The sequence below is a fragment of the Physeter macrocephalus genome, chromosome 12, assembly GCF_002837175.3.
Source record: "Physeter macrocephalus isolate SW-GA chromosome 12, ASM283717v5, whole genome shotgun sequence".
NCBI classification, from domain to species: domain Eukaryota; kingdom Metazoa; phylum Chordata; class Mammalia; order Artiodactyla; family Physeteridae; genus Physeter; species Physeter macrocephalus.
In genome coordinates, this window is record NC_041225.1 from 27,384,536 (window position 1) to 27,396,660 (window position 12,125).

The 12,125-nt window shown below is 50.7% G+C and overlaps 1 protein-coding gene across 3 annotated transcripts in view; it reads right to left on the reverse strand.

Moving 5' to 3' along the window:
- EIPR1 (EARP complex and GARP complex interacting protein 1) overlaps positions 1 to 12,125 on the reverse strand; it is an 84,013-nt gene that overhangs the window by 15,283 nt on the left and 56,605 nt on the right. For all 3 annotated transcript variants that reach the window (XM_007100165.3, XM_028496914.2, XM_024118962.3), the window contains one exon: positions 4,675 to 4,774. In XM_007100165.3, coding sequence (XP_007100227.1) covers positions 4,675 to 4,774 — 100 coding nt within the window. The remainder of the gene's footprint in view (positions 1 to 4,674; positions 4,775 to 12,125) is intronic.

The window sequence follows — 12,125 nt, forward strand, 5'->3', positions numbered from 1 at the left end:
AATCTAAGAAAAAAAAATGTCATGAAGAGACTAGGGGTAGGATGGGAATAAAACACAGACCTACTAGAGAATGGACTTGAGGATATGGGGAGGGGGAAGGGTAAGCTGGGACGAAGTGAGAGAGTGGCATGGACATATATACACTACCAAACGTAGGGTGGATAGCTAGTGGGAAGCAGCCGCAGAGCACAGGGAGATCAGCTAGGTGGCTTGTGACTGTCTAGAGGGGTGGGACAGGGAGGGTGGGAGGGAGGGAGACGCAAGAGGGAAGAGATAGGGGGTATATGTGTATGTATAGCTGATTCACTATGTTACGAAGCAGAAACTAACACACCATTGTAAAGCAATTATACTCCAATAAAGATGTTAAAAAAGGAAAAAAAAAAAAGACACATGTACCCCAATGTTCATTGCAGCACTATTTACAATAGCCAGGACATGGAAGCAACCTAAGTGTCCATCAACGGGTGAGTGGATAGAGGAGTGGTACATATATACAATGGAATATTACTCAACCATAAAACGGAAGGAAATTGGGTCATCTGTAGAGATGTGGATGGACCTAGAGGCTGTCATACAGAGTGAAGTAAGTCAGAAAGAGAAAACCTAATAGCATATATTAATGCATGTATGTGCAATCTAGAAAAATGGTACAGATGAACCTATCTGCAGGGCAGGAATAGAGACACAGACGTAGAAAACAGACATGTGTACACAGAGGGGGGAAGGGGAGGGAGGGACGAAGTGGGAGGTTAGGACTGACATATATACACTACCACGTGTAAAACAGACAGCTAGTGGGCACCTGCTGTACGGCACAGGGAGCTCAGCTCGGTGCTCTGTGGTGACCTACATGGGCGGAATGGGAGGGGAGGGAGGTCCGAGAGGGAGGGGATGTCTGTATACGTGTAGCTGATTCACTTCGCTGTACAGCAGAAACTAACACATTGTAAAGCAACTATACCCCAATTTAAAAAAAAAAAAGATAACTTATAAGTACCTACTGTGTAGCACAGGGAACTCTACTCAGTACTCTGTAGTGGCCTATATGGGACAAGAATCTAGAAAATTTTTTTAAGAGTAGGTATATGCATAGCTGATTCACTTTGCTGTACACCTGAAACTAACACAACATTGTAAATCAACTCTACTCCAATAAAAATGAAAAAAAAAGAAAGAAAGAAAACCAGTTTTCAGAGAATTTGAACAAGGTTTCCACTAACTAGCTTTACATTATAAAGCTTGCTTAACTATCTTATTTACTAGATTTTGCTCCAAATAACTTTTGACTGTTTCCCACAATCTAATCCACGCTCGCAGGACAAAATGCTCCTGCCCATCCAAGACGCGCAGATTCCAAGCGCCAGCTCTGCAGGAGGGTCGGCTGGGCGCGTGTGCACGAGAGGCCCTCGGTACACGCCTCTGTGGGACGACGGGGCAGAGCGGGCCTGAACTGCAGACCCACATGTGCCGCCCAGGCCACCTTCAGAAAGTCCCTTGCTTCCCAGCCTCACTCTTCTCACCTGTGGAGCGAGGGGTCAGATTACAGGATCCGAGGCCTCTGCCTCTCTTTAAAGGAGGTACTTTAAAATGAGTGAGCAAGGGCGGGCTGTTGCACCCTGAGTCCTGGCTACGCCTGCACAGCAGGTCCAGGGAGCCCCCGCGGCCCCTCGTCTGCCCCCAGCCAGCGATGCCCCCCAGGCGCCTGGGGCGGCAGGACTTTCCTCTCTTGTTAGAGGCAAGAGCTGTCACCAGGACCTGCTTCCCCAGCGGGACCAGGGGCTTGAGTGACAGAAACGCACCCTCATCTAGGGCTGCTGTCCAGACCCCTGCTGTCTGGAGGGCGGGAGTGAGGCCCTGGTCCTGGGGCGTCCGGAGGATGGGCGTGTCCCGCGACCATCAGGGTGGAGGCAGAGACGAGCCCCCAGGCGGGGCCCTGCAGCCTTGGCCGGGCTGCGGCCGCAGGGTCTGACCGGGGGCCCGCTGAGCGAGCCTCCCTCCTCTCTGTGGCCACACTCGGAGCCCAGGAAGCCAGGGGAGGTAGGGCCACGGGCGAGGAAGCGGGGAGCCCGGCCGCAGCACCAGGCCCGACACACCTCTGCCCTGGTCCCGAGGGGCTCAGCCTGCACCCAGTGCTCTGTCCGCAGACAGCAAGCACGCTCTGTGCTCTGGGCCCAGCGGGCGCGGCCGCACAGAATGATTCTCCGCCTGCCTCCGCACCTGCCTGTGCTCGGGCCTCCTGTAGTGCGTTGTGAACCCTGGACTAGAAATCTCTGAAAACACACTGTGTCCCTGAAGCCCGTTCTCTCCCTTCAAAGAAGTGCTCCTGTGGGCAACTGCCCCCAGGCCTGCGCCTTGAGTGGGCGGCACCGGGCCCCCTTCCTCCCGCTCTGCCGTCCCTGCACCTCAGGAGAAGCTGCTTCTTTCCACAGCCAGCGAAAGGAGCTAGGACCCAGAGATGCACGCGCGCACAGACCCAAACAGGGAGGCTCCGCCTTGGCCCTCACCGGGGTCCAGGACCCCATGGAACCTCCGCCCCAGGCCTCCCCTGGGCTCCACTAACGATTATAAATGGCAGAGAGCCTCCAATTTAATTGCAAAAGGTAATGATGCAGTGAGCATAAGATTAGATTCACCGCAGAAGGCAATATCCTCAAACAATAAGAAAAAAAATTGAGGAGCCGGGTATGAAGATGGTCGAAATCGATAGGAAGGTTTCAGTATTAAATACTCCAGCCGAGGGTCGCAAAGTGGTATCGACAGAACTGCTGACAGCAGATAAAAAAGGGGGAGAGAAAACGAAATTGGTCTCTGCAGAAAATAAGTTACAGATTAATCATCCCACCATAAAATCATTTTGAGATGACTGAGGGTCTGAAGAGGTGTTCACACTTTGATGACAGGACGGGCCCCACCAAGTCGGGGACCTGGGAGCCACTGAATCCTAACGCCACAGGCGCCACCGGCTCCTCTCGGTGCCTCCTGCTGGGCAGGGCGGCAGCCGCTCAGCCGGCCCCGAGCACGCTCTGGACCAGGCCCAGGCTCCCCGCCCCGAGCCCGCCTCGAGCCCCGGCACTTTCATGGGAAAGCACTGTCCCTTTCTGTCCTCAAGTGCAGCCTGGAGGAACACCCCACCGAGAGGTAGGCTGGAGTTAGGGGACAGGAGGGGCCCCTGGACTCTGGCCCAGACGGCCTCGCAAGTTCCCCTGGAAGGTGGGGGACCGTGCAAGTGTCTGCCCAGACCTGCCGGGGCCGCGAGGACAATCGGAGGCAGCCAGCGTCCTTCGAGTTCCCTGCTTGAGCTTGAAAGTCTGGGTGAAATGTGTGTTCTATTCCATGATACAGAGATGTCTCTTTTTTTTTTTTTTTTTTTTTAATTTTAATAAAAATAGTGATTTCTTTCCTGAAGTATTATACTCTTAAGTTCACATTGAAGCCCGGGAGACACCCTTCTGACAATGCAGCTTTAAGACTCAGACAGGACACCCCATACTGTGAAGGGTCTGCCTTCCGGGTCACAGATCGACAGTGATAAATCATCACTCACGCATCTCTTCACCCTGCGGGTGAAGACAGGCTTTACGAACACTGTGGGTACCACGAGGGGAAAGTGCTGACCACGCATCCCGGGAACAAGTGGATAAGGTGAGATGCAAGCTCACTGAAGAAACCTGTCCAAGAGACGCCGTCCAGGAGCCCGTGAAAGTTGGGCCCCAGGCCCAAGTGAGTGGGTGGCATTAGAAGCTTTCATTTCAAATGTCTTGGTTTCCTCTCTAAAGTTGTCGCTTTGACATGCGAATGCCATGAAATTACGAATGCACGTAAAAAACACATTTTATAAGAGGAAACTTCAAGGGATCATATACGAAAATATACCAACTGGCAGAGTATTTACTCTACGAAGGACAAAGCATTCAAAGTGATGAATATCTGAAAGCCAAACTGGTTCCCAAGAAGGTTGCTGCTAAATATTAAACAGGTCTGGGAACGAACAGGCCTGTCGAGAGAGACGTAGCCTTCTGGTCGGGAACTTGCGGAGGCAGCTACTCTGGGCCTCGGCGGCAGGATCTGAGGGTGACATGTGGGTGCCCGACAGGACGGGTGGGGACGGGACGCAGAGACTGCCTGTGTGCAGGCCAGGGCTCCAGCGTCCCCGTGGACGATGTCTGACGTGCCTGACGGCTACACCCTCAGGACCGTGCACACACGTGAACGAAAGGAGGGCAGGCTGAAAGGTCACTGGGTCACAGTCAACCATTATTTCCACAACCAGGAAATTTGCCTACATGACTGCTCCTACCTGAAAGGTGATTTTAACCAAATACACATTGAAAATCCATTCATGAAAAAGGCTTATACTTGAAACAGAAGATTACAATTTGGGATATCCTGCTAACTCTTTTGGACAAATGATGTCCAAAGTGGGGAGTTTTGTCAACGTCCAGGGTTCTGTGTCCTATTTGTACATGGCCCTGAGGCCTGAATCCCAAACAGCTTTTGTCTGAAAGAAACAATCACTCAATTCTTTGACTGATGATTCAGTCTGTTCATTAATTATTTCACAAACAATGTCAAAATTCTAAACATATATGATCAAGAAGTGTATTCTGAATTTGGCTGAAAGGTCAAATTCAAAAAATACAAAAAACCAACTGTGTAATTCCTGTTACTTACCACAGCCTGGCTGGAGCTCTCCTGCAAATCCCACAGCAGGATGTGGTTGTCAGCCAACGAGATGACTCTCTTCCCGTCTCCCGCAGGCTCCCACGCGACACTGGGGAAGGAGGGAGTCAAGCATTACATGACATGTGAGAGTCCCACCTTGAGGCCAAGAGCTCTTACACATGGCCCTCAGCAAAGCCTCTGCCCAGCCCTTTGTCACCAGCAGTGTTGTCAACAGCTCTGCAATGACATGGTGCAGTACCAGGCTACCACTCTGCTGTGGCCTGAATGTCTGTGTCCTTTCCCAAAGTCACCTGGTGTTGTGGGGGGGGTGGGGGTGATCTGGGAAGTGATTAGGGTTCAATGAGGTCAGGAGGGTGGGGCCCCGTGATGGGATTAGTGCCCTTGTACAGACTGACACCAGAGTTTCCTGAGCTCTCTGTCTCTCTATATATGTATGTCTCTGTCTCTCCGTGTCTATTTCTCTGTCTCTCTCCCTATATATCTCTGTCTTTGTTTCTATATCTCTGTCTCTCTCTCTCACTGCCATGTGAACACACAGTGGGAAAGCGGCTGTCTGCAAATCAGGAACAGAGCCCTCACCTGCACCATGATCTCAGACCTCCGGCCCCCAGAACTGTGAGAAATCAACATTTCTGTCGTGTAAGCCCCCAGCTGTGGTGTTTCGCCATGGCAGCTGGAGCTGAGACACTGCTGACAGGTTCTCCCAGAGCCCGAGGCATGGAGAGCTGACCAATTCTGGCCACAGAGACGCAAGGGGGCCTGCTGGGCGCTGGGTCTGAAGAGGCACAGGTGGACAGTGTGATTTTGGAGAGGATGCCCACGTCTTTCGCTGCCACCTCCTGGGAGGGCAGGGATGAGAGCAGTGTGGGGCGGGGGGTGGGGAGGTCACAGCCCTGAAGTACCCATGAGGCCTGAGATGTCAGATAACAGCCTTCTGTTTCAGCCTATGTGAGCCCACAGTGTCCTGTTACCTGCAGCCAAAACCTTCTTAACTGATACATATTTGAATAACAAAAGACAAAAATCACATCATCTCTGTGATAAAACCATGAGGAGATCAAAAATTTTTCAGTTTGATCACAAGTGTGAATTTCTGTCTTCCCTGATGAAATTCTTAAGTGCTTATAAAGAGGAGAATTTCATTTCACGTCCTCCAACACGTGAGTATTGAAGACATCGATAGAGACCCTCACAATTTCTATTTCACACAGAATACAATACTGATTGATTGGGTGCCCCTCCCTAATACCATTCTTCAAGACTGTCAATGAGCTATTATTACTTTTATCACAACAATAATGTAATTCAAAACTACAATTTCTTTCTCATTTATAGTTTAAAAACACACACAAAGCTCTCACAGTACATCACTCCTGCATTGAAGAGCTTACTGTATCTTTTCTAATAATAACAAAGAAAAACGCACAATATCTAGTAAACAAGAAACACCACAGCTGGAAGAGACACCAAGAAATCTGGTACTGAAATCTGTGGCTCCTGTTTTGTTAAGATAATGGCAATTCTGATTTTGAAGACACATCTTTGGAGCAAGCTGACTGAACTTCTCTTGGTAGCCTATTTTCACGGGGACACTTAGGTAGAGTTCAGACAACTGACAATGAACACCAAGGAAAAATGCAAAACAGGGAGAGAGGGAAGAAAAGGGCCACCCACGGCCCTGTCCTGGTAGAAGGTCACCCGCAGCCCTGTCCTGGTAGAAGGTCACCCGCAGCCCTGTCCTGGTAGAGGGTCACCCACGGCCCTGTCCTGGTAGAGGGTCACCCACGGCCCTGTCCTGGTAGAGGGTCACCCACGGCCCTGTTCTGGTAGAGGGTCACCCACGGCCCTGTCCTGGTAGAGGGTCACCCACGGCCCTGTCCCAGTAGATGGGCAGGTGACAGCTGAGAAGGCGCAGCTTGCACACCTCTTCCCAAGCTCTGCCCAGCAATAAAGACGTCTGACTCAGGAGAAGACAGCCCCACCCCAGGGGAGGGGACCATCCCACAGCCACAAGGCCATGTGCTCCATAAAAGTCTAAAACCTCAGAGTTTAGCTGGCCTCAGGTACCAGGCCTGAGGAACTGGAATCGTCATAAAAATAGCTTTTTCTTTCATAAAATGAGAATTAAGAATTTCAGCACAGTAATCCTTGGGCAGTTTAAGTACGTGTACGTTTTCCACTAGTAACTTGGAACATCTTAAGGCTGACACGCAAGTCAAAACTTCTCCCTGGGAAATGAATATCAAAAAAGGAAAAAGGGAAAATCTTTGAGACCATCTACCTATCACTTCTCTCTTCAAAGACCTATAAGCAGACTGAACATCACGAAGACTCTAAAAGACGGTTCCAATAGGGCACTACGGTGGCGTCACTCCGGCCGTTCCCAGTCTGAAGGTCAGGAGCTACCACCATGCGCACATCAGCAGTTCGCTTTTAGTTACAGAGGATGTTTCATCAGAAGTATGCTTTGAAAACACACACACGCGCACACCACAAGCAACAAAACCTCTCCGTGACTTCTGGAGGTACCTGGCAAGAGGTCCCTGCCATGGACCCGCCTAATTTTTGAAAGCACCTGATAATAACAGAAAACCCTAGGCGCTGCTGGAACTAAAACTCTCTGAATAAGCCTCAAAATGGACTTGTTTCAACTCCACGTGATGAGAAATCTTAAGTAACGATTTGCTGCATTTATTATAAAGTAAAAATTGTAAAGGCTTAGAATACACATGACCAAAATTACCAGAGGCAAGCCAGAGCCCTTCCCTTTGGGCGATCACTCCAAGCTACTAATCTGGGCCCCTAGCAGATGTGGCCCCATCGGCGTTCGGTCCGGATGTGGAGAAGGACCTCGATGAGACAGAAGTGCCTGGGCACAGCCCTTGTCTGACCCACACCGTCCCAGCCCCGCTGGAAAGCTGAAGTCTTACTGCAGGCCTTCCTTCCAGCGGAACTTCCCGTGAGGACGTGTGGGGAGAAAGGGCGCTGTCTGCCTAGAGAGCCCTGGGTCCCGGGGCTAGGGTTCCAGCAGCATGACGGGCAGCTCCCGGGGCAGGGTGCCAGCGCGCTCCTCTCCGTCCGCTGAACCACAGCCCACGAGGGGAGTCCCCTTCCCTTCCTCATCTCACAGACGAGGGGACAGACTTGGGAGGCTGAGTGTCCTGCCCCAAATGCAGTGGCTGTGAAAGGCAGGGCTGAGCCTCCAACCAAGGGCTGACTCCAGAACCATAGGTCACGACCAGGCCTGAGAGCTCATCATTTTTAAGAAGCTCCTTAGCTTCAATATCACCATTAGGCAAAGTGACGAAGGAACACTGCCTGACACCTCGAGTTAAAGCAGCTAATCATACTGACTTACTGTGTTGACACACTTGGGAAAAACAAAGCAGATAATCACTGTTTCCTTATGGTGCCTTCAGAAGTGGTTCCATGCAGCAACCCCCAAGCGTGTCCACAGGAAGAACCTTCCAGAAAGGTAAAGTGATGACTTGTTAACCCAAAGAAACGTCTCACTTTTCAGAATTAAGTATTTTTAAAGACTAAACACACCCAGACAAAACATACACACAACTAAAAACACAGACGGCATCTGAGGTAGATGGCCCAGAACAGTGAGGTGCAGCGCGTCCGCTCGGAGTCTGAGTCCCAGCTCCGGGTGCCGTAATCTCTTAGTGCTTTGATTTCCTCATCTGTCCGGTGGGGGTAACAGGAGTGTAAAAGTAGTCAACAGTACTGGTTTGTGAAGATCGGGGTGATATTTAGAACAGTGCCTGCACACAGCAGGTGTTGAGTAAGTCCTAGATATATATTATCAGATGCAGTTAGAGCCGAGCCTCTTAAATTGAGGACCGCGCTGCCCTCCAGGGTTGTTGGCGGGGGGCGGGGGGCACTTGGGGTTTTCCTGACTACCGGGAGGGCCAGGGCTGCTGGATGTCCCCTAATGTGCCAACAGCCTTCCACAACAAAGACTGTCCACCTCAAATGCAACAGCTTCCCTTCGAAAAACCATAAAGCCTACTTTGAAATTTGCCTGGAACATTAAAATTATCACCCTTACACGCACCAAAAATAATTCCATGGAGATTTATTTTAAGGGAAAAAAATCCTCGAGCGAGAGTGTTCAGAAACTCAGCTCTTCACCTGCTCTGAAAGGCGCCCAAACTTAATGGTGTTTCACTGTCTGCACTTCACTCCCAGCAGCTGGGGTCCTGAATCACCAACCCCACTTTCTGCAGCACCCAGGCTTTCCTCTGGTGGTCTTTGTGCAAAAGTGAGCCAGGCATCATGATCCCCCCTCGGGGTCTGAGAACCTTCCAGGGTCTGGAGTTACCGACCCAGGAGCCAGTGACGTGGCTCAAGAGCCCAGTGCCCAGGCCCTGCACCGAGGGCTTCTGCTTGGCACTGTGTTAAGGTTAATACACGAAATGGGAAGCCTTTCCCATATTCTCATTCTCTTTGTCTCTCAGCATCTTAGCCCCAACTTTGGCTCCCCTCAAGGACAGCGTAGGTCCCTGCACCGCCGGGCACGTGTCCGTCCCCCTCCAGCCCCTGGGCAGCTGTGCTCCGGGCACCCGAGCTGCTCCCCACGGAGCCCTGGCTGCAGTGAGGCAGAGACCAGGCAAACCCCAGAGCCGGGACTCGTATCCAAGCTTCAAAATAAGCGGACAAAGGGGAAGGGGGGGATGAGTGAGAAAGATGCCCAAGTCTGTTCCAAAGCTCGTCTCACTCGTTCTGAGTCACAGACATGCACACGCACACACACACACACACACACACACACACACACACACACACACACACACACACACAAGAGCATTGGGCAAACTGGAGTTAAGGCCTCTTTGGAACTAATGCAACATCTGCCCCTGAGCTGGGCCATTCATGCTCAGCCTCTATGTGTCCTGAGGAAGGTAGATCCACACAGAAGACTCTTCAGGAATTAAGGCGTGCCTCTGAACATTTGCCATTTACTTCTGAGGGGATTTAAGCGTGTAAGCTCTGACTTACGTGCAGTTGAAAGGAAAGGGCGCACGTCTGCCTTTTCCCTGCTACAGGAGTTAACCTTGCCGTATTTACTTGGATGAGCAGAGATGCCCAAAGTAGAAAAGGAGAGGGAAAAAGAGGCACTTCAGAAAGCTTACATGAGTTATGTCACTAACAGTTTGCTAGCCGCCCTTGGAAAAGACTAGACCAAGGAGAAAGCCACCGAGCGTCCTGGGACGGTGAGAAAGCCCATGGGTTTTCTCTCCTGGGGTCCGTCTGACCAGGTGTGAGGGCTCGGGGAGAGCACGGAAGGAGAGGTAAACACGCCGTTTCCAGGTATGAGTCGCGCTCCAGAGTCTCACTGCTGCCGCACCACCAGCTCCCACCACGGAGCCCGGAGAGGTGCTCTAAAAACACGAGAAGGGCGCCCAGCACCCGGCACGTCTGGTGGAGGCTCTGATCGGGACGTGCGTCTGCCAACCCCAATGTTAGGGGTGAGTTTGGGCAGCTCACTATTAAGAATGATAAGAAAAAACAGACAAAACCCCACACATACACACAGAGGGGGGTGACTGAAAGATGCATCAAGCATAGCAGGACTGAGGATCAACCAGTAAAACTAGGTGCACTTTCCAGGCCACCGAGCGGGGTGACGGTGGGTCCCGATCGGTGGACAGTCCCTGATGTGGACGGTCCCGCACGATTACCACCGGCGAGATGCGCCCAGGCCCTCGCCTCCCGCCTTGTCAGCCTCACCCTGGCTTCCCAGCTCTTAGTTTCTCTCACCTCGTTCCTCTCATATATTTGCCTTCTGTCCTATAACTTCTGCTCCCGTGGAAGCTGCAACAAACCCACTCTGTGTGTTCTTCTCTGGGTGGGACCAACCCGGGACAGTCAACACAGCCATGGGAGCGGGATCCCTCCCAAAGAAGAGGCTCCCCAAGGTGTACATAGCACTGTCGCCAAATGAGACGCCACGTATCACGTGGGACCTAACAGCTGAGCAAAGCTTCTATGTATTGTCCACCCAGGGCGACACATCCGCAAGTAAGTGTGGTGAGTTTACAGGGAGCAACCCCTATGATCACGAGTGTTTGGAGTAAGTGGAGTATTATGCAAAGTGCAGAAACAAAAAGGAAATTCTATTGCGTCATGGTTCATCACCATGAGACCAGTGCTATAAACATAAGAAAATAACCCAGAATTTCTGCCATGCTTGCTACTCCAAACTAAGTTTACTTCTTTGTTCATAAAAATCATCCACGTTTCTGCTTCATCACACTCTACCCGTGAATGTGAGTGGACATAAAATTATATTAACAAGTCCTGAACAAAGTAGCATACACCTAATATACGTACTCTATATCCCTGCGTAACCACTGAGAGAAAGACACAAGAAAAGGGCCATTTCTGCAAATAAGCCCAAATTAAAAACAAATCTAAACTTCTTTGAGGCAGTTAACAAGGACCTAATGGCAGGAACGATGGTTCTCATCTGGCAGGTTTCATGCTGATCAAACAAAACACACACTTCTCTTCTTCAGAGAAGTGACTCCAAAATGAATGATTCACGCTCTGGATTTTGGCACCTGGGGTGAGGACACTCAAAGGACACTGAGAAACTCTTAAAACAACCTCGATATAAAATTAACTTCAATTCACGTAACTGACATATCCTACCTATTCCCTGCAGCCTCTTCGGGTGGGAGGCGGGGCCGTCAGGGCAGCATAACTGCCAGGAGACGGAAACCACCCAACACGACAGGCGGGAGACGGCTGCACACGCTGTGGAAACCAAAGATCCAGCACACGAGGGCCGGGCCAAGACCACTAGTTCCCAGGGCATTCCGAAACGCACAGTCACTACTTTACTGAAAAAGGGAAAACCCCAAGGCAGAAACGAATCTATCAAGTCACTGGTGATTTTATCAGTGGTTACCAGTCAAATTTTGAACACCCTTTACAAAAAGAATGTAATACATTATTTCCCCAGTTTATACATCTCTCTCTTAAAATACACAGATTTGGCAATCTGGTTAATTTCTTCCTGCTCAAAAGTCAAAACATCACAGCAGAACACAAGATAGCTTTTCATAAATGCTACGAGGATTAAAAAAAAAAAAAAGATCACTTTAAGAGCTACACCGTTAAGTCAGGAAGCCCGCTTTGATTGAGTCTGTGGATGCAAGGTTTCCTGTGGCCGAGACACACGGGTACTTGTAGCGAAAGAATCGTGCTTATGCACTGCCGGGTACCCCCTTCTGACCACAGACGACTGTGGAATTTTGGGCGCCGGGTGACTCAGTCATCGACAGTCTGTGTTTATTCTGACACTGCTTACCTGCACACACACACTTACATCAGCCACGTGCGTGGCTCAACAGAAACACGCCCTCCCACTGAGAATCCAGCCATGGACAGTGTGTGGGCAGAAAGACCTGCGCTCCTCAGAAGCC